Raw genomic sequence first — 25,373 nt, forward strand, 5'->3', positions numbered from 1 at the left:
GGGAAGCAAACCCACGTGACCTGAAACTCAAATAAACGTTTGCTTGAGCCCCTAAGAGATGAAACAAAGACATTTCACATCGCCTCACTCTAGCAAATGCTTTACTGGTATTCAAAAGCAAAGCACACACGGATAGTGTCCTGAAGTGACCAGAGAGATGAATTGAACACATCACTTAAAATTGATGGATCTATCAATCTTGGCAGTGTCACGTCAAAGATGAGGACAACGGACTGAAACACCAGCTCCCTTAAGAAAAAAGGGACAAAAATATTTGTGTGCCTTAACTTCAAAGCCTCAGCATGACCACTGGGATTATTGTGACAAAGCACTCTGACATAGCAAGACACATGACAGATTGACAAACGAGGGCTGGTAGGTGGTGCTGTCTGTAGGAGTGTGAGAGAGGGGAGATCAGATTGAAACACAATCTGCCAACAACAAAAGAAGTGACTGAAGGGAAGTCCTGGGCATTTAAAAGACCCTGTTTGTTACCAAAGAAATGGGAGGAGCAGGGAATCTCCTTTTGTTTATCGGTTTCTAGTGACCTAAATACCTTGCAGCTAGATCTGCCAACCCATCTGGCTAAAAGAAAAAAAAAAAAAAACTTCTGTTTGTTTGCCAAGTTTTTTTATTGAGAGCAACAGAGAGAGTAATATATTGCTCTGGTAGTGCTGAGTAGAAATGGGAGACAGAAAACTCTCATCTGCTATTGGGAGAACTTACAATTTTGTCCATGTTCACTGACAGGTACCCATTCAACAAAATATTTATCTTATCTGTCAAGTTTTACAACTGCATGCTCATATGAAGATGGATGTCTGCATGAGAAGTCTCTCTTCTGTCTCAAAGTGATCTTAAAGTGATCAAAGCCATCTCCTGCTGCTCTGGGTATGACTAAAATTACTGCTGATGAAAGGAATTAGAGGGAATACACACACATCCCTTTGGTTTCAAGTTGGTTTCTTCTGTGTATTGAGCACTACAGTATGTATAACACCACAGTAAGACTATCTTGTAAGGCCAGGCTGTCAGCATCCTACCCCTTCATCTGCTGTGAGATTCTATGAAGTGAGAGAAATAAATAACATCCTCTACTCTTCATTTCTGGGAAAATAAAATAGTTAAGGCAAAGGATAGCAAGATGAATTCAGAGGCAGGTGTAGTCTGAAGCTACTCTGAACCACAAAGAAGAACCAGAAGACACTGTGGCAATCATCCAGACAGGGACTCGACCCTATCTGTCTGCAAACTTTGGCTTCTCCAATTTGGCCATAGTTCAGTACAACCTTCCCCTCAAACTTTGTTCCCACAGACACGAATTCATTACAAATTCCTTTAGCCTGGCAAAAGTCAGCATGTATCTTGAGTTATTTTGCCTTGTTTTGATCTCAAGTGGAAATAGAGGGCAGTAGAATGGCCACTTTGACCTTGCTGGGGCCATGAGGAGTTAGAACACCTCACCCCTATAATACATCTATTTCCTCACTTTCAACATGCTTACCTTGCTTTGCTTTCTGTCCAGGTAGAACTGATGTTGACTAATGGCCATAGCCCAGATGGACTTTATCAGTGCTGGACAGGCGTACCACGTATGCACAGCAATGCCACTATGCCCAAAAGTCCTCCTGGTCACAGATGCCCTAAAGAAGAGGAAAGAATGAGTTGGGGTTACACGGTGGTTTTTCAGGTATATTCTGCCACAGAAAACAACCACAGACCTCACAGTGAAAAGCAGTACCTTTACTGAATATACCCTTGCACTGATGGGAAAAATGTTTTGAGATCAGTGGTAAACTGCTACTCAGGTCAAGACAGCCTTTACTTTAAATAGTGAAAGTTAAAATGCTCCCAAGTCCTAGCAGTCCCAGGGGAGTCACTAACACACAGCCAAGCCTGGATGAATCTTGTGTGTGTCACCAGGCGCTGAGACACCTGAGGCCAAGTCCTCACGCCTTCCAGCACCTCTGGCTTTGGATGGCGGGTCTCAAATATTAGGACCCTAATAATTACCAAAAAGCAACAGGATTAGTGGTTGCTTTACAGAATGTGGAAGAAAATCTTGAAAAAACCTTGATTTTCTGTCTTGTAAATGTAAGGATAGGACTTGCTATGTGGTATGGAAAGCTGTGAGGCTCAGAGAGGGCTGCCTGGTGCCCTGGAGAGAAGAATGCTACTCAGCGATTAGCTGAGAGAATATAAAAACAGGAAAAATAAGAGCTAAGTGTTTCCTCTTTGGGACTCCCAATTGTCCTCAAATATTAACAAAAAATACAGGTTAGGTTTCCCCATGCTTTTACAGCTGTACAAAACTACCCGATTATTCTTTCCTATCCCTCAACTCTAACCCTGCCAGCACAGTCCTTGACACCAGCACGCTGCTGGATAAATACCGCACAAGCTCACAGCATCCTCCCTGGAGGCATTCAAGGCCAGGTTGGATGTGGCTCTGGGCAGCCTGGTCTAGTGGTTGGCAACCCTGCCCATGGTAGGGGGATTGAAACTTGATGATCTTTGAGGTCTTTTTCAACCCAGGCTACTCTACGATCTATGGCTACTCTACTTCTATGATCCTGGTCTGTTGAACTCCTCCCACTGAAGGGACACAATGGTGGCTGGAGAAAACCAAGCCCCAAATAAATGAGGTTCTGCTCTCCAGTCTGTTAAGAGTCTTGTGGTTGAATATGATTATGAAATAAACGCGAGTGATGGTACACAGGTTGGGTCAGAAATCACAGAATTATAGAATATCCTGAGTTGGAAGGGATCCATAAGGATCATCAAGCCCAATTCCTGGCTCCACACAGGAACACCCAAAAATCAGACCACAGAAATGTGATACTTTTGTTATGGCCTTTTCCTCAGAGACATGCATTGTGAAAAGAGCTCCAGCATGGGGAGCAGGGCATGCTACAAAGGGATGCCAGCAGGCCCTTTTGAGCAATGCAAATGTGGAGGTGCCAGTGCAGGACAGCCCAGGAGCTCTACTGGGCAGCACGAGAGATGGTTGACTCTTCTCCCAGTGCTCTGAAGTGCCCAAGTCTGCTAAAAAGCAGTGCTTTCCCTGCTGTATCTGCACTCCTCAACTCTCCTCACGCATGGCTGTCCAAAACTGGAGGTGAAGGTGGAAGTAAAAAGAAGTTGAGACAGAGCAAAGTCTGAAAGAAAAAGAAAACTGAGTAGAATTGTGAACTGCTGGCCAGGATCTCCTTGGGAAATCGATGAGTTCTTGTGTCAGGGTCTTTTCAGGGCTGCAAAATGTGTTATCGTATCAATTTGCAGAGCCACAAATTGGAGTGAAATCTCTCTGAACAAACAACCACAGCCAATGCAAGGGAAATGAGGGTCTCACGTTTCAGCACTATCCTCAGCTCAGCCCCTTCTGTGCTACCCTGTGCCATGCAAACACAGCAGGAAACCTGCTGTCGTAACTGCCGTGAGAAAACTCTCCATGGGTGCAGCAGGATGGAGGCTGATGGCCGTGGTGGTGAGGATGAGAGGCAGGGTTGCCTGACTGCCATTGCTGGACAGCAAACGAAAGCAGCAGTGCTGGGACAAGGTACTCCTGGAACTGAGGCTGGAGAGGGGATTCTGAACGCTCTGTTGATTTAAGGTACACAAAATCACTGCAGCATATTGGCATATAAGGTTCTGAGGCATTCAGGTACATGGGCTGGAGCCTTAATTCTGGTGCCACCTCTTTCAGTCCTTGTTTTGAACTCCCAGAAGCATATTCTTCAAATCATTAATTTTTTCCTTTTAAAAGCAGTGATATATGATGTGTTGTTTTTTTCTTTCTGGTATCTCTACATGTTTCCTGTCCAATTTGTAAATCCTGTAAGGAAGTCTGCACACTTGCTCAAAGATGCTGAGTTGCTTTTCACAGCTGGCTCCCAAAAGGAGCCTATGAGAGATGGCTCTTGGGTGCTTTTTCTGTCTTTCCTCCACGCATGCCACATGTGCTATGGAATCAACCCCGCTAATACAAAAATGCACAACGACCCTCCTTTCTGGGATAAGTAGCTGAGATGAAGAGAGGTTAAGTGGTTTGCACAGGACAGGAAGCCGCAGGCAGAGACAGGGCTCAAAAACATACATTGTGCTGCCCAGCCTTGGCCACAACCATGGAGCTGTGCTTGCTCTCCCATGCCTGCGAGTGTGGCTTTGCTGACTCAGGCTCTGGTTTGGCTACATGGGGAGGAATGCAGAGAGCACTGTGGTGGCTATTCCTCTGCCTCCATACACCAAACAGGAGTCCGTTCCCCTCGGCCAGAAAGCTGACTACAACCTGAGCCATGCTCCCAGCACACTGCTGCAACGTGGCCGGCTGTAAAACAGCCAGAGTAACAGTATGACATGAATGGAGGTATTCTCTGCCTACAAAAATTGATTGTGAGAAAGACAGACAACAGTTCACAGCAGACAGAGCTTTGTCCTCCTGGTGTTGATTTGGGGAAACAGCGTTGTGGAATAAAAAGCAGAAGCCCTCCAGCGTCATTAATTCCTATCATCCAAATAAACACAAATGACACACGGCTGGAAAGAGAAGTTCCTCTGCGCTGTCACAATTTATGCATGACACAGAGCTGCAAATACCACGACTTGAACGTCGCAGAGCTGACTGCTCTCTCTTGGAATTGCTGCTTACAGGAAGCGGCCAGCTCAGCGTTCAGGGGCTCCTTGCTGCTCACAGCCCACGTTCCTGATGCCTTGCTGCTGACGGACAGTTGGTGGAGGAAGGCGCACACCACTCCCAGCTCCCACTGCTGGAAGGTCTCCCAGAACATTCTCAGCGTTGGGAATTCGCTTTGCTAGATTTCATGCGACTATTTACATGCTTAATATTAAGCAGATGCTTCAAGGCTCTGCTGACCTGGAACTGCAGTCTGGTTTGAGTGGTTACCTGCAGTTTTTGCTTTAAGATAATGCACCTATGGTATGGATACAGGCACTGTTATAGTGGTGTGACCATGGTCACAGAAACTGCATGCAAAATTTCCCTAAAATACAGGTACTACTATACAGATAGGCACAGGAAACAGGTGAAACAGGATCACAGCCGAGCAATCAGCAAAACACAGCAGCACACCAAATCGGTCTGGGAAGAGATTCTGTCAGACCTTTTCATGTCTAATTGAAAAGCAGAATGTCGACTTCAGTGACAATAACTTACAGAGGAATTTGTACACTGGTCACTGTGTGCAGTAACCATCTACTAAGACAAACGAGTAGGTGTGCAGACTGCAGGCACTGAACACAGCACAGTCACTTGAACTCGCTCTCTCCCACTTTAGGTCTCCAAAGTAACAAAAAAGGGTACTGTGCCAAAAAGACTGATGGGCTTGCATCCAGCCTGCCCGTAAACCTCTGGTACGGTGCCATTCCTTTCCGCTGAACTCCTGAATATTTATTTACAAGGGAACGTGCGACTACAAAATCTGGCGCCCATCTCCGAGAGCCACGGCGGAACCCCGGGCTGCATCGCGGGGCCACAAAGGAACGAAGGAGAAAGCACTACCGGGCTCCGGGGGGGAGACACAGTGGGAGCGTACCCACCCGACACACAGGGAGCGTTCCCTTACTGAAGGGCTCCAGCCTATGGGTTGTTCGGCCACAAAGCGCAGCGAGCCCCAGACCACAACGGGGGATCCCGCCGAGCCCCGCAGCCCCCGGCTCGTCACGGCGCGGCACGGTTCTCACCTGCGCGGATCGTGCACCTCCACTGAGAACTTCTTCTCGCGGAAATAGAGGTTCTCCAGCTGCCTCCATTGGAAGATCTGCCGGGAGAAGGAGGGGGTGAGGCTCCTCCGCGCCAAGCCCTGCCCGCTCCCTGCCCTCCGCCCCGCTCTCTCTCCCGACGCCGCGCCGGGGCTGCCCCGCTCCACCCCGCTCCGCCCCGCCCGGCTCGGCCCCGCTCCCACCGCACCGGAGCGAATCGGGAGGTGGGACAGACCGGCGCGTCCCTGCCTTCTCAGCTCCCGCGGCACGCTTTCACCTTGCGGATTAACAACAAACGTGAAAAAGTTACAGGAAAGCGGGGATTTGCCCACTTCCTCCTGCTTTCGAGGGTGCTCAGCCGAGCCCTCAGGCTTTTTGCAGCGCACACAGGCATCGTAAGGCAGCCCGCGGGGCGGCTCACACCTCTGCGCTGCGAGGACTGTAAGGGCACTCGGCGCTCCGCCCTGCCTTTAGCTCGGCTCGCACCGGCACTCGGAAGCGAAGCGGTGTGAGTTTATCTCGGGTGCTGACAGCACTCGTGTTGGCGGTGCCTGGAGGTCGAGCACGGCTGCAGCGTGCCAGCGGGGCTCCGAAGCACGGGAATCAGCACGTCGCGTTAGTCTTGCCTCCTTGTAGGGATCCTGCTATAGCAGGGGCTCGGACTCGAACCTCAAAAGTCCCTTCCAATCCACGAGGCGCGGAGTGACCCGATGCCCTCGCTGCTGAGTAAGCGTGGGCAGGTCTCAGGGACTCAGCCCGCCCTCTGAGTGTGCAGCTCCCGGGCACTGGGACGCCGCAGAAGCTGCGTCTCGCTGCCCTTACCCACGCCTTGTGCAGGAGTCCCTGCCTGCCACGCTGCAGCCGGGGGAGGGAGGGAGGGAGCACAACGTAGAAACAGCAGTAGCACCGCCGTGACTGCGGCCAACGCGCTGCGGGCAGCTCCGCCCACCTCCACATCCTTACAAACAACTGAGCCCAAATACAGACCCTGGCTTCCAGGCTCTTCATCCCCTGTCTCTCGCTCAGAGCTGGTTACCTCTGCTGGGAGCAGAACCAGCGGAGCCCTCCCTGATTTATGCTCCCTCTCCCACTACGAGCAACTTCTGTCGAGTTCCTGTCCGACCCCCAAGGAAGGAGCTGAGTCCTGCCACGCTGAGATAAGCCGCTTGCCAGTGTCAGCACTCTGGAGATCGGTAAACAGGAGGCGTGATTTGATTTGCACTGATTAAGCTGCTAATGGAGGTGAAATCTAGAAAATAAAGCAAGCCACAGCGGGGACACAAAGATTTTCTCCTTGCTAATATCCCAGGGCGTCAGGATTGCAAATTTTTATCGCTGTTGTTGCCTTTTTCCCTTTTACAGATGGATGGAGGGGTGGGGGCCGTGACTGTCTGTGTTCCCTTTGGAGAACTCGGTGCTCCCAGCTGCCCCAGCGGTCTGAGTGCAAGGGAGGAGGAGGCCAAGAGAGATGGGCAGATTGAAGGGCTGGATTTTAAACTCTCCTTAGAAGACTGATTTATTCCTTGCATAGAAAAGCAAATTTCCGCATAGAAGGCGTAATCACAAAATGGAATACAGAAATGCCCATTATTTTACCTACTGAGAGAGGATGGGCTTGGGGTGAAAGGGTTAAGCTGGGAACTGCTATCTGAATGCAGACTCTGTCTCCCCTACAGGCTCTCAGCGCACTTCAGTAGAGCTTCAAAGGCAAGAAAAGGAAGTTTGGGGCCCAAACTCCCACTGACAGCAACAGGGGTCAAGCATGAGACTGCCACGTGGGCCTCCAAAAACATCCCTCCGTGCTTCCAGATGCCCGTCTGTCCGTGGGATGGTAACACAGTGTGTGCAGAAAACGTGTCTGGGGAGCGCTCAGACATGTGGAACACATAAGCATCTAAAAAGCAGCAGTTCACACCCTTTGGAAAATATCCCTCTGTCCCTGTGTCCCCTGTTGTCATTTTGGCATGAAGTTGGAATTTGAAACCCTTTTTCTAAGCTGTTGGCAGCTGTTCTGCCTGGGAGGTTTGTGCAAGAAGCAGGTAGATGAGATAGATGCCTGTGTAACCCGTTCTCCTCTGTCTGGGACTGTCCCCTATGTACTTATCCTGCCCTATTCTGTCCTTTCTGCTAACGAAGCTCACACTGCTCAGCTCATTAAATACAGCTACGTTTCCCTCCCATGATTAATTCCAACTGTCCAAACACAGCAGCTCTGGGGGAGCTTTCAGCCAGCCAAGTGCAGGCGCCATGTGCTATTTCTCGTGCCCCGGGGTGCCCCATGTGGCCCTGGCTGCTGCCCCAGGAGGGGGTGAATGCGGCTTTATAGCTCAAGTTTGGGTCTTTTTTTTCCATAGCACTACTCTCCAGGACATATATGTGTGTTTTATCATTGCCATAACTCTCCCTTTGCTGCCCAAATATTATGCTGCAGCCTCCCACTTGTTTTGCCCATATTGATCTGAGAGGTCTCACCCTCTTACACATAGGGAATACAATCTGCAAAAATGTGAATACCCACAAGAAAGTATCTGCTTTCTTACTAGCTGAGCACAACCTCTCAAGAGAAAGAGTGCCTAATTTCTCTCTTCAGCCAGACCTCCTAATGTAAGCAAGCTGTTCCCTTCAACCAGTTGCCTGGCTTACGTATGGTTTCAAATTGATGTTAATTCAGTGACAGATGCACAAGGTGCCATTAGTGGTTCTTAAATGGAAGCATAATTTTTACCCATCAAGATCCTTTTACCATGCTGGTGCTTACAACCTTCACTGGGGGATAAGAGCCACAGCAGTGAGCTGGTCATAATTTCAACACTGTCTTGTGGACATGCAGCTACAACAGAAACATGCAGGCTTTGAAATGCCACTTTTGGGGTTAGATTCAGCCAGAGCATCCAAGTTCATGGCACATTTGCTTTTTCCTACACTGAGGCTGCGTTTGGTTTTGTGTGGGAGTTGCATTATTGAGATGGACAACAGTTCTGTGATTGGCAGTGCATATTAGGGGTGACTTAATGTTGAGATGGACAATCATAGTTCTGTCCTTCACGTGACCAAAGGTACATCAAGGCAGGGACAGGGACAGCACATCCCCAAACACACTGGAAATGAGGCTTAGGAGAAAGCCACTCAGTAATACAAGCACAGTTCCCCTGCCCTTTGGAAGCTGCTCTCACTTGCAGCCTGCAGACAAGGGGACAATTAGTGGTGCTTGCGGCAGAGCGAGCTTCTGTGATGTGGTGCTTTGTCCACTGGGATCTCTTCTGAGGTCAGCAGCTCATTTTGGATCATGCAGTGCTGGGCAGCTTTCAGATGGGAACAATTTTTGCTAGTTGCCATCATTACAAGCTGCACATGAGATCATTCAACCTTCAACAGATGCTTAAGGAAGTCTCCCTGAGATTGGCTTCGGGAGCACAGCTACACACTCATGCATGCATGCACGTGAATGGCAAAGGGACTGCTGAAGGAGAAAAGCATTATCCTTATTTCCTCCTCCTCTGAGTCAGGGAGTCTGCACTGCGGGCTCTGATTCATCGCGCCAACAGAGCCGGAACCAGAGCTATCATTTGAATTTGCAAGACTGCTTATCAAGCTGCTGACATGCAAGAGGAAACCTGGGGAACAATTGTTCCCCGTGGGACTATGCATACTGTTTGAAATGTCTGGAGTGGGTGGGGGGCTATGATACAGAAAGCACTGCCAGAAATGGCTTTTTTTGCAAAGCTGGCAGCTTACAAAAGGAGCCGGGGATCTGAGTGGTATACGGTGCACTGTGGAGAATTCAGGTGCAAGCTACAGAAATTTTGTCTTTGGAAACCCCTTCCAAGAAGCAGACAAACTCGCCAGGCACCAGATGTTTATGACTAGTTACAAAGGGCTGCAGTCAAAGCCCTTCACAGGCAAGCTTCTTTTGTGAGCACACTTGTGGTTTGCTAGCTGCTCCCTAATTAAGTTGAGCCTGGAGGAGAGGAGGCCCAGGGATCTGCATCCGTTTCAGCCATATGAGTCTGAAGAAGTTTTTTACCTTTTTTATTGGCTGTGGGGCTGGTTCGGTGGAGTTTGCACACAGCAGGAGGTAGGGTCAGTGTAAGAGCATGTGAGGAATGCCAGAGGCTCCTGATATAGAAGGGAGCGTGTTTTTTGAATGAACATAAAGGAGCCTTTCTGGATTGGTCACTCATGCCATGGGTGACTGGGACTTCACTGACGCGTAGGGAGCTCAGGTAATCTGTGCTAGGCACTGGGCTGTGCTCAGGAAGCCTTGTTTGCACACTCAGAAGAGGAACCGTCCATACATTTGGGAGCTCCTGGCAGTAATGAAGCTGTTGCTGGCTCTTGTGTCACCTTTGGTAGTAACAGAACATAGAGGGCTGCTGAAAGGCAGCAAAGGTGGTTGGTGCCCATTAATCACCATATCATTGAATCACAGAATGGCTTAGGTTGGAGGGGGGCAAAAAGATCATCTAGCTCCAATCCCCCTGCCATGAGCAGGATTGCCAGCTGCCAGCTCAGGCTGCCCAGGACCCCATCCAGCCTGGCCTTGAGCACTTCCAGGGATGGGGCACCCACAGCTTCTCTGGGCAGCTGTGCCAGTGCCTCACCACCCTCTGAGTAAAAAATTTCTTCCTAATGCCTAGCTGAAATCTTTCCTCTTTTAGTTTAAAGTCATTCTCCCTTGTCCTATCACTGTCAGACCATGCAACAAGTCAGTCCCACTCCTGCTTGTAAGCTCCTTCAAGGACTAGAAGGTTGCTTTGAGAGCCAGATGTAAATGCCCAAGTACGTGGTGTCTTTTTCCTTTTTCTACGTATATGTTTTGCCCTGAAGAACCTGAGATAAGGCAGAAGTAAAGTGAGTTACTCAGCAATGCACATGCTCTTGGTAGTTTCAGATATCAAACCTGGTAGCTGTTTCCAATCAATTCATCTGCAGAAGTCTATGGAGGATCTCTCTGCTGTTTTTCTGCTGTCTTTGGTGACCAAAGGGGAGCTACTAATGAAATGAAGCCAGACGTTTCTCAGAGTTGCTTAGTGGCAAGAAAAGATGCAAAAAGCAGAGGTTGCAGGAACAGAAATTCTAACCAGATATATGAAGAAAAAACAAAAACACTCTACAGTCAGTACTGTAGAGCTGTGAGTAACCTGACCTGACTTTGAAGCTGACCTAACTCTGAGCAGGAGGTTGAGCTCTTTGTCCTGTGTTTTTCTTTGATTCTAAGCATCTAATAAATGACCAGCTGTGATTGCTCTTGGTCTCACATGGCATCTGCCAGCCCTTCCAGCTTCGCAGCTTCTTGAATGATTAATTCCTTGTTAAATCATAGTATGCAGAAGGAACAGTCATCCCTCTGAATGCATGGACTACCACCTTAGCACCTCGATGACTGGGTGCTCTGAGAGGCTTCTAGGAAAGGCAAGGAAATATGGAGCCCCTTCACTCACCTATGCTATGGGCAAGAGTCACAACCCTGGATGACATCCTGGCAACAAATCTGGCACTGAACAATAAAACCAAACAATGGCAGTATTTTCACACAGCTTGCACGAGTGCAGCTACAAACCCCCAAGTCTTTTGTTGTTCAGTTTAAAGATGAAACAAACACAACAAAAAAATTCCTCTGTGGATATCTGATTTCCTCCTCTGAACAAACCAGCAACCAAAATTCTAGGGGCTGAGTTATGTGGGAGGTCAGGGTGGAGGTTATAAGCAGTCCCTTTCTGGCTTTAAACTACAAAAATCACAGCTCTACCAAAGTCAGTGACAGTTTTGTCCCTGTTGTTTCAGTGGGGCTATGGTTTTCATGCATGGGTTTGTGTTCTGCCTCAAGCCAATCCTGCTCCCATCAATCATATCTCTGTCAAACTAGTTAGTTAGAAAGAACGAAGAAGGATTTGATCCAGGCAGCACCAACTCAGCTCAAACAAATGGGATCTTGTTTCAGGGACAGATTTACTAAGAGATTTCCATGGTCTGTCACCTGTGAATTAGCCTGACCCTGTGCTAAGGGTGCCCCACAGGTCATGAGATGAGGATGCTGCTGCACTGCAACTTAGCCCTCTATCCTGCCATGCCTTCCATTCATTCCTGTATTTCAATCAGTTTGGGACTTTTTTTTTTTTTCCTTCCTAGAACAATTAAAAAAAAAATAAAAAATTACAAGGTTTCTTGTGTGATTTGATGTGGGAAAAAAAACAACCATCAATGATCTTCCCAGAGGCTTGCTGTCCTCCCTTTCTCCATGGAATGAGAGAGTGGCTTGGCTAAGCAGGACTTTTGGTGGTCTGTCAACAACCCCAGCTCACTATCTAATTACTTCCCCTTTGGCTGCAGGGCTCTTTTTCTGCCTAACAAACAGTTTCTAGTTCAGTTTGAGATCATTCTTGCTGTGCGCCGATCCCATGGGACCACACCCCACCAACAAATGTTTCTAGCTTGACCAAACAGAAATTGCATTTGTATCTATATAATCACCACTGTGCATTTATTTCCATTATGAAGAGACAATTCCCTATTAAATTTCAAAGTGGTTTACTGGCTCAGAGAGACAGTAAAGCATCAGCTCACAGAGGGAAGAGCTGTCATTTGGACAAAACATTATTTGTCTACATAATGTAACTCAATATTTGTGTCTATAACTGTATACAGACTGGGAAACCAGATTTTGGGTTTATATACATGACTGAATCCATCTTCAGCACACATATATTTGTCATACTGTTAGGTACTGCATGGCTGTCAACATTCTGGGTGCCTGTAAAATTCTAAATCAATATATTATTTCTGATTTTTATTTTAAATTTTCTCCTTTTTCTCCTCTACAAGCAAATCAAAGTGACACTTTCTGCACTGAAGATTCTAACACTGCATTCTGAGTATTACACAAAGGATGCCCAAGCTATAGCAGCTGTGGCTTGCTATGATTCATACCACCAGAAACCATTCCTGCCGTTTTGTTTCCTGAAGATCCTCTTGCCTTCTGTAGTGGCATGACTAAAGCACATCTATCTTGAGACCAAAATACAGGAACTCCCATCCCATGCCCAGTCGTGCTGATGCACATGCCTGTCGGGTTGTGTGACTGAAAACATGCCTGTGACACAGGGTGTCTGTAAATAGGGTCGCACAACATGCATGCAGCTGTGGGTTGCAATGCACAATCTTCTGAGCCTACTGCACAGGCCACTCATTTAAAGATGCCTCATATTCATAGCCAATTAATAGCTGGACCCTTGCTTGGCTTCACCTGGTACTAAAAATACCCAGGCTTTTGCAGCGACAAGTCCTGGGGATGGTGGGGTGCATGAGAAGCCTGCTACCACTTCAAAGCCAAGCACATGTGCTCGAGGAAGTTTCAGTCTTGTTCCAAATCTCCACCCTAAATCCAGAGTGCTGAAGTCCAATTTGTTTCACTTTGTGCCGTCAGAGTGATTTGTCTTTGCATCTTGTTGAAATTCCTGCTGAGTGCTGCAGAATCATTCCAGACTTGGATGCTGCTTTTAAAGAGAATTACCCTTTTAAGACCCGAATACAACACAGCACTCAGAGTAAGTGAGTTTTATTTTGATGGGACTACTCCTATATTTAATGGTAGTCGTGGGCTTGACTTGGCTGCATCAAGGGATAGGACGTCATGCTGTAGTCTGCAATGAATGCAGATTCTTGCAGAGAATCCTGGGGCTTTATGCCTGACAGTATCACCACTGTATACGTATAATGAACCACCCAAAATAACACTGGCCTCCTTACAAGATAGTTGTGCCCTAGACTATGTATTAGTGTTTACAGGTATTATACATGACCAAGCTACTTAGATAGTAGACACTGAACATGACTATTCTGATCAGTTAAAACATTCTAAAAAGTTGCTTTCCCTACATAGTCTCTTTAGTTGTCTGCGATGAGCCCTGTTTGGGAGAGACACTGAACCATGCTTTTATTAGCTTATATGCAAAAGAAAGTGGTGATTATGACCTGTTAATTCATTGAGATTGAACCATGACAGAGTCCATGGAGACAAACTCTTCCCATCTTGTTCTGATCTGTGAAGCCATTATCTTGTTCCACAACATTATTGTGTAGTTTAATAGAGGTTTCTTTCTGTTTTATGTGGCTGTGATTTATGCACCCTGCACCCATACTCAGCTACTACAGTTGTGCCAGTGTTGCTTACTGTGGACCAGATGGTGAATGAGTTTGAGCATTGATCACTGTTAAAAGTGACTGCTTTCTTTTTGGCTGAGTTACACTGAGCTGCGATCCTTTCTCTGGGCAGTTTCCTTCCTGGCCACACAATTAGACCAGCGTGACTGAGGAAGAGGAGGAAGTGAACAGCGGTAGCAGGACTGGGATAGGGTAGGAGAGCGAAGGCCACTTAAGCTAGTGCTGCTGCCAGAAGAAATATTCAATGACTGAAAGCCCAGTGGTATGTCTGACCAAACCCTGCGGAAGCCTTCTGCCTCAGGGACAAAATCCTGCTTTCCAGCCCAGTGTGCTCTGATCTGATCTATTCATCTCCTGTTCACGACTTTCTGGCACAGTGGGGTGCAGCGGCCAGGCTGAGGCAGGTGCTGAGGCAGGAAGAAAAGGTGGGGACAGGAAGGAAAAAGAAGAGCCTGGTGCTGAATGGTAGACACTCCAAATTGAGACAAGCAGCAGCAAAAAGGTGCTCCAGAGAAAATGGTTTCCTGCATGACAGGTATGGGATTAGTCTTTTTTAGCAAGGGAAGGTTTTAAACTATCACTGCTCTTCAGTGGTCACAGGTCTGGATCTTACATAAGGAAGTGGGGTGAACAGCCTCTTCCACGAGAAGAAAGAGCACGGTAAGGAACTTCACTTTATATATGTCTCCCTCTCCAGTGCACCACATTTCCAAACACTAAACCAAGACTGAATTACTGCGCTATAAAATGAGTTGAACCCGCCATGACCTGAAGACTGGTTCAGTTTACGGCCAAGTCCATAATCCAAAAAGCATGAAGGATCAGCAAAGGGATGAGAAATAAAAGTGTTGAGCAGCAAGAGTCAGCAGGTAGTCCTTAACAGTCAGCTAATCACAGTGAATAATGTATTACAGCAATGCCACTGAGACTCCACTAGCTTTTATAAACCAGTATTTCCTGGAAATGTTTTCTGCTCCTCTTGTATCATTTGTAAACCTGAAGTCTTTCATCCCTGTCTGCAATGCAAAGATGTTTCCAAAGGTCTCAGGAAATGATGCTGTTCCAAGAACAGCCCGATTGTGTCTGACTGCATCAGATGCTGGATGCTGTCGAGAAAGGCCAGCCTTGGCTGAATAAATGCTGTGGCTGAGTGGCGCGGCACTGGGAGGAGTGTTATGCATGCTCCATACCTCTGACAACTGAAACCATCTTGCTGCCAAATCAAACACCCTTCATGAACGTGAGAGCTTGTGACACCTCCTGAAAGCCTGTCTGAATATAACTGATTCTGTATTGTAACTATGGATGTTTCCCAGACATTCTTTAAGTCTTATCTTTAACACTTTTATGCTCTTGATCTCTAATGTATGTGTGTGAACTGGGCTTCCTTTAAACCATTTGAAAATCATGTTCCTTTTGCCTTTTTTACTGTTCTGATGTTCTTCTGTGATCAGTCAGGATAGAGACCAATTTGTCAGCTTCTTCCTCTCCAAGCATTCATTACTTTCTATAAATTTCACATCAATTCCTACTTTATGCTTTTTTAAGTTTCTGGTCTGTATTCCTTCACCTCAGGAAGCACAAGTTTAACCACTCCATCAATGCAATTACTGACTTGACAATACTTCATTCTGCCCTAACGCAGAGAGGATCGCTGTTTGTTCTGCAGTAAAAAAAGCTCTTAATTAGCTCATCGCTCCTCCTGTGTAAATATCCCATTTTGCCTCTGGAATTGGGAAACTTCACTCCATCCCTTGCTGTTTGGAAGAGGCCAGGTGACATCACACAGCAATCTTTCACGAAATTAATAAACTGATTGCTTCATTCCTGCTGTTGACAAGCAGGTGATTTCTCTCTGATAAGACTCTTAGAGCTACTGATTTTACCTGTGCTTTGTGTTTCTTGGCAGTAGGGGTCCAACTCAGTTCTTTTTGCATGTGTAAATTGGAAGTCAAGCTGTTAGCATTGCTTTGGACTTCCAATATTACTAAATATTAAATCCTTCTGTAATGAGAGTCCATAGAGCTTTGTGGTGGTATTACAAACAGAATATAGTATTTTCATAGCATGTTTTATTTGATCTCAGAGAAAGGATAACACTGGGAAGAAATGGCAGAAATGGATGTTTAGCTGCTATGGAAAATCTTTCTCAAGCTACATTCACATCTGAATTTTGGGATGTCCCACATGTTTTCTTGTTTCCAAAACTATTTATTCTTCTTGAGCTCTCTTTAGTCAACTGGAGAATGAGAACACTGGTAATGTTTATGCGCCTGAGAAAAAAGGCTCACCCTCAGTTTCATAACCACTGTCTTTCTGTGAAAGAAAACTGGGTAACACCAAATAGTGGTATTTCTGGCAAAGCAACCATACAGTATCAGACCTTCTTTAAGGTCATTTTATTTTTGGTGATAGATTAAACAATTTCTGTGCCTGTTTACTGGCCATAGGGAAGTCCTTTGGCTGACTTTGTTACTTTTTAATTCTTCAGCTTGGAGTTAATTGCTTACTGTTAAGCTGTGTGCACTGAAAGATGCCTTCAGGCTCTTAAATCAGTGGGAATATCTCACTAGAACAACAGAGACATGCCTAGTGCTGCTACAACTGCATGAGCATGCAGATCTCTCAGCTCCAGGCTACACTGCTTCGGCTTCATGCATGGGTCCCTTCAGATAGAGTGGAGTTACATCCCTACCCACTGGTTAAAATGAATGAGTACCATACAGGGACAATATAGAGGGACTGCAGTGTCCTGCTCTTTCCAACTGCTCTGCATAACACAGAGAGACAAACAAATTATGTCTGGTCTTGGTGATGACAGCCTCAGGAGTAACTGATAAAGCAGTGCAGGCATGTCCTTTCTGAAGAGCTGGCTCCAAAGAGCATGCTTTGGTTCACCATGAATTATGGAAGGTACATCTTGACCTAAGATGCTGTGTAGAACCCAGCAGGGCAGTGACTCCTTTTTGCTGTGCACGTCAAGTCCTGAAGGGCCTTTTTTCTTCACAAGGAAGAGTATGTAGAAGATAAGTCTTTATGACATAGAGGTAGATGGATTCTGCCCATCTGGAAGCTGCGCACTGCTGTTACAAAAATGAAAAAAGTTCTATAAGCTGTTAGTAAATTTCCAGCATGCCTCAGCATTCTGCAGGACATGCAGGACAGTACCGAGTAGCACATTCTCTAGCAGAACAGCAGCCATCTTTCCGTAGTTGATATTCTCTTCTTTTTCAGCTGTTATGATGGGTTTTGTGAGGTCTACTTAAATGAGGCTGAAACTTTTGCATTTATTTAATACCTAAGAATGAACTTCAAATCAAATCTCTGTTTGAACAGGTTACCTAGCAAGGTTGTGATGCCCCCTCCCTGGAGGAGTTAAAGGCCAGGCTGGATGGGACTTTGAGCAACCTGATCTAGAGGGACGTGTCTCTGCCTATAGTGGGGGGGTTGGAACTATATATATATATAAAGGTCCCTTCCAAAGCAAACCATTCTATGATTGTATGATATTCAAGAAGCCTTTGGTAGTACTTACTGAGTCTGAGCTAGTCCCTGAACATATAGGAGAAAAACAGAAGGGAGAATGATTGGCCTCAGAGTGATGGCTTTGGTTAGTTTTGGGGCTTCCACAGAATGAAAGCGTAGGCAGGAGGAAACAAAAATAGAAGCACAGAGTCACACTAGGCTCTGTGGCCCAGCACAAGCTGCATTCCAGTTTAATAGCCCCACATTCCTGACTGAACCACCTCTGACTAGGTGCCAGATACCCATCTCAACTGCACCCCGGGTAATGCTAGAAGACTTATGCCTGAGTGAGAATACTGGGAGCAATATCAGGTTCTGGCCCAACGTCAGCCCCAATTCTCCTCTCTGGATTCGTCCAACTTGCTGACAAACCTAGCTAGCTTTCTAGAGACACATGGCTGATTTACTCCAGCAGTTTAATAACAACGTGCTTTTGACTGACTGCTAATGGGATGGCCTGGGATAGGCCCAGCTGCGTAGTGTGGGTTACAGTTCTACTTGCAAACACAGTAAGCTTGAAAATCTGTCTAGGATGACATAAGAGGAAAACATTACAATCTCTCCTATAAGACGAGCAAAGTTTTTTATATGCATTTAAAACAAATGTCTTGCTTTCAGCTGGTTTCTTGCTACAGTTTTCTGCTTGTGCTTCTTTTAGGGAGATTTATTTTTGCACTGCTTTTTTTCAGCTTGTTTCTGGTGTTGGCAATGCGTAGGACAAAATAATAAATATCAGAAAAGACATAATCTCTTCCCTCCTCCCCTCTAATTTTACTTGCAGAAAGCTCATCAATGATTACCCCTCCCCTTTCCACAGCAGACTTGAACCACTTCTTGCTGCTACAATGACAGGAGCCAGATCCTATGGTAGGCTCCCAGATACCAGAGTTATCAAATGCAATTTTGCAATCTAATTAGAAAAGAATTAAACATTGCATCTCACTGAGGCAGTTGGATTGCTCTTGCCAGAAGGATTTTACTACATGTGGAGAGTAAAAAGTCTTTTTACTTGGTCCACACAGAGTAAAAGCAGACTAGAGAGAAATAACAAAGCCTCAGTCACTCTGTTCATGTCCTATCCCTTATATAGGCTGTGCACTTTGGAATAGCCTTGCCAACAGATGGGGTCTGCAAGTATCACATCGCAGAGAAATGCTCCTCTAGGCTGCCTTTTCACTGATGCCATCTCTGGATTGTGGCAATGGACAAATTCTAGCCTGGAAATTCCTACTCTCTCCTCCCACCCAACTTACTCTGCAATATTTATGACCACTTCTCTTAAGCCACAAGAGTTCTCTGGTTTGTTCATAAGGCAGCATTATTCTTTGGAGTCTCCTGGATTGTATACATAATCTGCTTAGATTAAAAATAAATTCCCATTGAAGAGAAAACTCTATTTTTTAGGGATATGGTTGGACAAGAAGAGCAGGAGATGCCTGCAGTCCTTCTGATTCAAGAGGCAATTGTCAGAGGTGGAGACAGGTTAACAGAGAGGCCAGCCAAAATGCTTTCAAGCTCTAAAACCAATGCTTCAGACCATTAGCATGTAAAGGTGAGAAGAAAGTAGAGGAACCAAGTAAGGAGACTTGACTCTTCTAGTTGTACCCTCTCATGCAGTCACAGTATGTGACCTCCTTTCTTCTTTGTCCTCCACTAACCATTTCTTACTATCAGGGCTGATAAAAATTGCTATAGCTTCTGAATGATTAGTCCTCTCATAGCAAGGTACTATTTTCTTCCTAAGAAATGCTTCTGTCACTGTGATTGACTTCTGAAGGCATGTTTTAAGGTCATGTTTTCCCTGGGGAGCTGGCACTGTTGGAGATGTGTGGGTACAAACACCCAGCCTAGGCATGTTTTGAACTATCATGTGTAAGTATGGCTTGCCCTGCAGGTAGTGACTGATCCTAAACAGATAAGTCTTTTAGAGCACAGCTGCTCTGTGAAGACCCCCTTGCTTTCCTCATCCTCATTCGCATCTTCATTGAATAAAAAACCCAGTGAAAGGCCTTCAGTGGATAAAAGGCTAATCTATAACCTCTTGCTTCCTCCTTAGCAGTTCTGTCTTCTACCAACAGCTTGATTCTAGTTTATTTTAATAGAAGATGCTATCTAAAGTCCAGGTGTTTTATAGCTTGAATGTGTTTGGAGGAGGCAGAAAAAAGGAAGTGGCACACTCTGGCAACAGAGACAAGGCAAAGAGAAATGCAGTGTGTTATTTCAGCATGGAAGCATTTGCACCCACAGGAGAGCTGCCTAGCTGCTCCAAATCATCCGTCCATTTCTTCACAGTAGCCTGCAAAGAAGCCTCAGACCTTGTTTCCTGACGTCTCCATGGGTTTGCAGTACATGAAGTACTGTTGCTAACAGACTGTACATATCAGCCTGCAGGGCACATGCTCAGAGATGAGCTTTGTTTTTTGTTTTGGACTGCATCCTAGGGAGCAGTATCAGAACATATGAGCCTGCTTGGTAGGATGAGCTCACAGGATCAGAACCTTTCTCCTCTCAAATGAAAAGGATATTTGTTAGCTGGATTTCTCAGCTGCATTTTGGAAGGACTGAGACAAATCCTGTTTTTCAGATACACTGAAAGTCTCACAAAAAGATAGCAGTAAAAAGATCAGAACAGCTGATTGTCAATGCTTAAGCTCTAATTTTATGATCAGATCTTTGCATGCCACGCCTTACTTTGTGAGTGGTCGCAATGTAAAGTTCCTAAACAAATGAGATGCTGGGCTGAAACTTCCTAATGCATTTTCTTTAAGCATGTGATAAAAATGTTTTCCCCCTCAGTCTGGTATTAACTCTTCATTTTTAGAATGCTACTCTGGAGAAAATGATGCAGTATTTTCTTTTTGTAAGGCATGGAAGAAGCTTTGCTGCCTCTTCTCTCCTCTCCCTTTCTGATAATTTATGGCCTGACAACAGACTATGAAGGGTCAGCTGAGCACCTTCAATCTCATCACAGCCATTGAAAAGTCTTCAGCACCTCCAATTTATGTCCTATGAATCATGCTATATAGAAGCATGAGGAACAAAGTTTATGTGTTGCTTATTTTCCCCCTATACTGCAACATTTAATAAATTAAGAGCTACTTTTGTTCATTAATTCTCTGCAGACATTCAGACACATTTGGGAGAAATTTCACATCCTTCAAAATCACATGAATCAGTGCCAACATTTGATACACATCACACCCTCAAATCAAGCTATAACATGACAGGCAAGCCTGGACCTTGACAGAAAAGCAAACACTTACCTTTCTTGGTTTCACTTTGTCGTGGTAGTCATATTGAAAAATCCCCTTATAGCTAAGTCCTAACCACCATGGAATTCCCTGCTTGTCCTGAAAGAAAAAAAAACAGAAAGAGTTAAATTGAATGGGAGGGGAAAATTGTAGAGATTTCCTGTGTTCAAGGTAAAGATTTGTTTCTAAGCAATGTCTTAGAATGTCATGGGTGCCATTAAATTGCCCATCTGAATTTCCTCAAGTCACTAAACTCTTTGGTGTTAAGACGAGATCTGTTTCACTTTTAGCTGTAATGTATAAAACCATTTAGAATGCATCATCTGCAATCAAGTTACTCAAAATGATGCCAAGGGAGGTTTGACATTGGTCCCTTGTGTAGTGGTACATCCTCTTTCTCTGCCCTTTAAATTATTCAGTCCAAACACTCAGAAATCAGAGAGGAAGGAAAGAGAATCACCCAGCTGACTTGAATTATGTGGAGGGATTTTAGCATTAATCTTGAAAATGCAGCAGTAATGGGATCTGAGAGCTACAAAGTGATAAGGTCTGACAGTCTTGGACCCAACTGCTTTGTGTCTGAGCGTGCAATAAAATGTCCTCATGCAGTAATGGCTGATATCTGATACCAGCCTCTGCAATTTACTGGACTGGAGTCCTCAATGAAATTACATCTGTTCTGTTAATGTGATAGAGCAAGGCAGAGTAAAACCAGCAAAACCAAAACCCCTACATCAGGCAGAAGCAAAAGCTATTATATTGCCTCACTGCTGCTCACTGGCACAGACTGATCTTGGAGAGTCCACTGGAACAGATCTCAAGTGTTAGCAGGCTAGAACATGCAGCCTAATCCATCCAATCTTTCTTGGACTGGAATACTCAAGAGATCTCAATGCAAAAGCATGAGATTGGAAAATTTGGTGATAAATCACTAAACAGAAAAAATAAGGAATTTCATGAATACCTGCATGAAATTGTCACAGTAAGAAGTGGAGAATGGTGCGTGTGTGAGTGTGTGTGTGGTGGAAAGTGCCATGTCTAGAGTATGCACCAGTGATTTGGCATTAATATTTGGCATCTTTATGCACTATATCTGTATCCATCTATATGAATCTCAAATGAAAGTAGTTGCAGTCTGCAGATCATGGCTGACCCTAGTTAGTTGCTCATTCATCTGCAGGCTAGGAAAAACCCAATCTCCTGGAACTACTACAAGGAGTGAAGCACTGACTTTGCCAGCAAAATGCCTGGCTTGTTCCTTTGGTGCTGGTTCACTGTTTTCACCAGAGCTTGCCACTGTATGTGGCCTGAATATCTCTAGCCTAACTTCTCTAGCACAGCCAAAGGACTTTGTCAGTTTTATCTTGAAGAACAGCATTTTCCTCTTTGGGGCTGTATTTACCAAACATTCACTACACTGTTGAAATAAATTTATTCTACCACAGGAAATGAAACAAGACTTCAGTAATAGTGCATTGTACTCTGAAAGCAGTACAGTTATTTTCCCCTCTCCCCCTACCTCTCCAAAATCAGTATAATTCAGTAAATAACCCTTTTTTGTAGCACATACCTTTACTGCGTAATAATGCACTCCATATGTTGGGAGGGATTCTACAATACTCATATAACTGAAAAATAACACATAAGAGAATAACACTGAGAGGATGATCTAAAAAGAAACGCTTAAATATATAATAAGTACATACATAAAGCATTAGATAAGATGGGAGACATAGCTACGTATTAGATTTACAGTCCAGTATAAATATTTCCCGATAAAACAAAGGTCACCAGAAGTTGCTTTTATTTCACTTACTTCACAATTGCTTGACCTCTTGTCTGGCCATTCAGTTTCTTGTAGTGTTCAATGACTCGGTCCTCGCTGGAAAAGAAGAAATGAGATGTTGTATTTAATGGCAATATCTTGACCAAGAAGCATGCAAAAAGAGTAATAAATGCTCTGTTAGCACAGCTACCAACAAGAGAATTAAAAGATGCCAAGTAAAAATGTTAGATGATGGAATTTGATGTCACTCAGGGAAACCAAGGGGAGCTCACAGGCTGAGAATAAAACTGGATTGCTAAGAGTTGGTTTTCTGGAATAACCCTTTTTAACTCACAAACACCTACAGACTTTTCCCTCTCCACAATACTTTCCTTACATACAAATGGTGCCTATGATGTTACACTGTGTGTATCAATGCTGCTAAAGCTTCATTTTCTTTCCAAGAGCACCAAGCGTACTCAGCTAGCAAAGCTCCCTGAAATTAGTGCCCACTAAGAGCCCTAAAACTCACAGATGATTACTCCTCACTGCAACTGCACAAAACTATGTGCAAGAGCACTAGTAGAAGCATTCTTGGAGTCATCTATCTCAGCAAGGAGTTAAATTCCCAGTATACACAGAGGCTATGTATTTAACAGCAGGTTAAACAGTGTCAGAGAATGTGTCCTAGTCACTCAAAGTTGAGTCCCTTTGTTGTTGAAGTATTGATGTGCCTTTGCATATTTCTGGGTTATACTAACTTGCAATTCCTCAGGCAACACTTGGTCATGCACTGGCAGTTAGCACCAGCCAGGGCCTATTCCTAGTGCTGCTTTGGAAAGTAAGAGATTTTCATGGTTTAGAATGTTCCAGTCAGTGGCCCTCAATGTCAGACAACAGTTCTAGGCACATTTGATGAAGGCAGGTTAGACATTCACCTCTACACAACGGAGATGCAGCATCTGAGACTACATCAACATGATCCAAAGAACAGACTGTCAAACATCCCCAGTTTCAGTTTTAAAGAATCTTCCATTTCTCTGGTAAATGGGTTGCAGGAGAGCACAGAGCCGGAGCTATTTGATGCGTACAATCAGGTGTCCTAGCAAGGTCACAGCATGGCAAAGCATAAATCAGTGATCTCCTTTCAAATGTTCACAGTGCACTCTGATTTCAACAGCATTCCTCTCGATCTGCAGCACATCACAGCCTACAGACTTGGTACTTTCATGCTGGTCTGACTTTGGTTCTTTAACTTCCAGCAATGTAATGCCCACAGGACAGGCTTTGCTGCATTTCTATAGCAGAATACTCAAGATTTCATGTTTAAATCCAATCTCTTGCTCTTTATGTTGTAACTCCAAGTCTGTTGTGTCTCCTAGAGGTACATTACAAACATTATCAGTCTAAGAGGAAACCTGAACTCCTTCCCCACCTAGTACTGCGTAAGCTTGCATTTGCACCAAGTGTCTGTCTAATGTTATCATGCCACACATGGTTTAGGTTATTGTGAACTGGAATTGCTCCTTCTCTGCATTTTCTTTATCTAGCTGAACATTTAAAGGCAGCCATGTGGTTGTCCACGACATGATAATCTTTTTTCAGGCAGAAGTGAAGCTTTTTTATTTCTGGACAGTATGAAGGAGCACAGCAGTTTGGTAAGGTAGATGACCTTGCTGTAACTGCTCAGATGCGCTCATGGTGCCATTTGTGGAAAAATGCAAGTTGTTTCACTGAGCATAGCCCACCTAATATGGCTACATCTTCCCACTGCTGCCTTCCCCATATGCATGCATGTGCCAGGAACATCTGTCTGGGGCAGTGTCTCTGCCAAAAAGAAGTTCCCCTGTCCATGCGGGGCCCAGCTCTGCTGACACCATTCACAATGCCCTCAGTGATGTTACAGGCCGTGGCCATGCACATCCTCCTGTGATACACAGGATGCTGATCTGTGATGTCACAAGGAGGACATTCCACACTGTGACAAGACAAACAGGATGTTCTGTGCACAGATGGGGAGTGGGGCCCTGGCACAGGGGAGCTGAGGACTGTGTGTCTGTCCCTAGTAAAGCCAGGAAGAAGGTAGAGGAACGAAAACACTGGCGCAGACACCAAAGAGTGATTCAGAGGAGGCAGTCTGTCGGTTCATCCGCAGGGCCAGCTGCTCTCCCACAAGCCTGGCATTTGTCACAGTAACTGCTTTCCTCACTCACCAACTCATCCAGTGAAAATAAAAGGGGTCTTACTGGGGCAGGGTGAAGAGATGTCCCACCAGCGCACCACAGCACATCAGAGGGTGCTGATGGAGTCAGTGACAAATTACATGGGTAAAGCAAAGGTCATCTCTCCCATTAAATCCCTCAGAATGATTTTAATGCTTAGAAAATAACTGTAATGAAATTCAATGGTTATAAAACCATATTCAGCCCATGGATCTCAGCAAGTACCGTGGATGTACGGGCGTGCATATGAAGGCAAAACTTAGCTCGCCTGCTATGATTATCATAAACAGGATTACTTTTGGAGCAATAACTGAATCACAAGAGTGCTCAGTACTGGAAGATCTCCATCATTCTTAATTAAAAAGATGGACAGGGAGAGCTTACAACCCTTTGAAATTATCTTTTAAACCCTTGATTGCACACGGATGCAACTGCTCTGTCCCACACAGGAATAAATGAGGAATGACTTCTCAAAAACTAGTGGAGTTTCTCCAGCAAAAAATGCTCATAGCTTTGGTTTCCATTCTGCACATTTTAAGGTATAGATTGAGCTCTAATATTAGTGCCATTCAAGGAACAGGTAAATGCACCTGCCTCCTGGTTGCTTAATGTGGTTCTGGCTGTGCACTGCTTTCTTACAAATTATTATTATTACAGATATATTCCTGTACCACATCCCTAGGGTATGGAAGCCAAGTGATGGCCCATTTCCTTAAAAGGATAGACTGGATG

At 45.2% G+C, this 25,373-nt stretch overlaps 1 protein-coding gene across 5 annotated transcripts in view; it reads right to left on the reverse strand.

Moving 5' to 3' along the window:
• FRMD4A (FERM domain containing 4A) overlaps positions 1 to 25,373 on the reverse strand; it is a 205,058-nt gene that overhangs the window by 32,636 nt on the left and 147,049 nt on the right. For all 5 annotated transcript variants that reach the window (XM_042816296.1, XM_042816293.1, XM_042816297.1 and 2 more), the window contains exons 9-13: positions 22,471 to 22,536; positions 22,225 to 22,282; positions 20,667 to 20,753; positions 5,701 to 5,777; positions 1,505 to 1,643 (exon numbers count right to left, since the gene is read on the reverse strand). In XM_042816296.1, the coding sequence (XP_042672230.1) occupies positions 1,505 to 1,643; positions 5,701 to 5,777; positions 20,667 to 20,753; positions 22,225 to 22,282; positions 22,471 to 22,536 (427 nt within the window). The remainder of the gene's footprint in view (positions 1 to 1,504; positions 1,644 to 5,700; positions 5,778 to 20,666; positions 20,754 to 22,224; positions 22,283 to 22,470; positions 22,537 to 25,373) is intronic.

This window comes from Centrocercus urophasianus, unplaced genomic scaffold, assembly GCF_019232065.1.
Source record: "Centrocercus urophasianus isolate 14NV4802_14NV808 unplaced genomic scaffold, USGS_Curo_1.0 seq_15, whole genome shotgun sequence".
Lineage (NCBI taxonomy): Eukaryota > Metazoa > Chordata > Aves > Galliformes > Phasianidae > Centrocercus > Centrocercus urophasianus.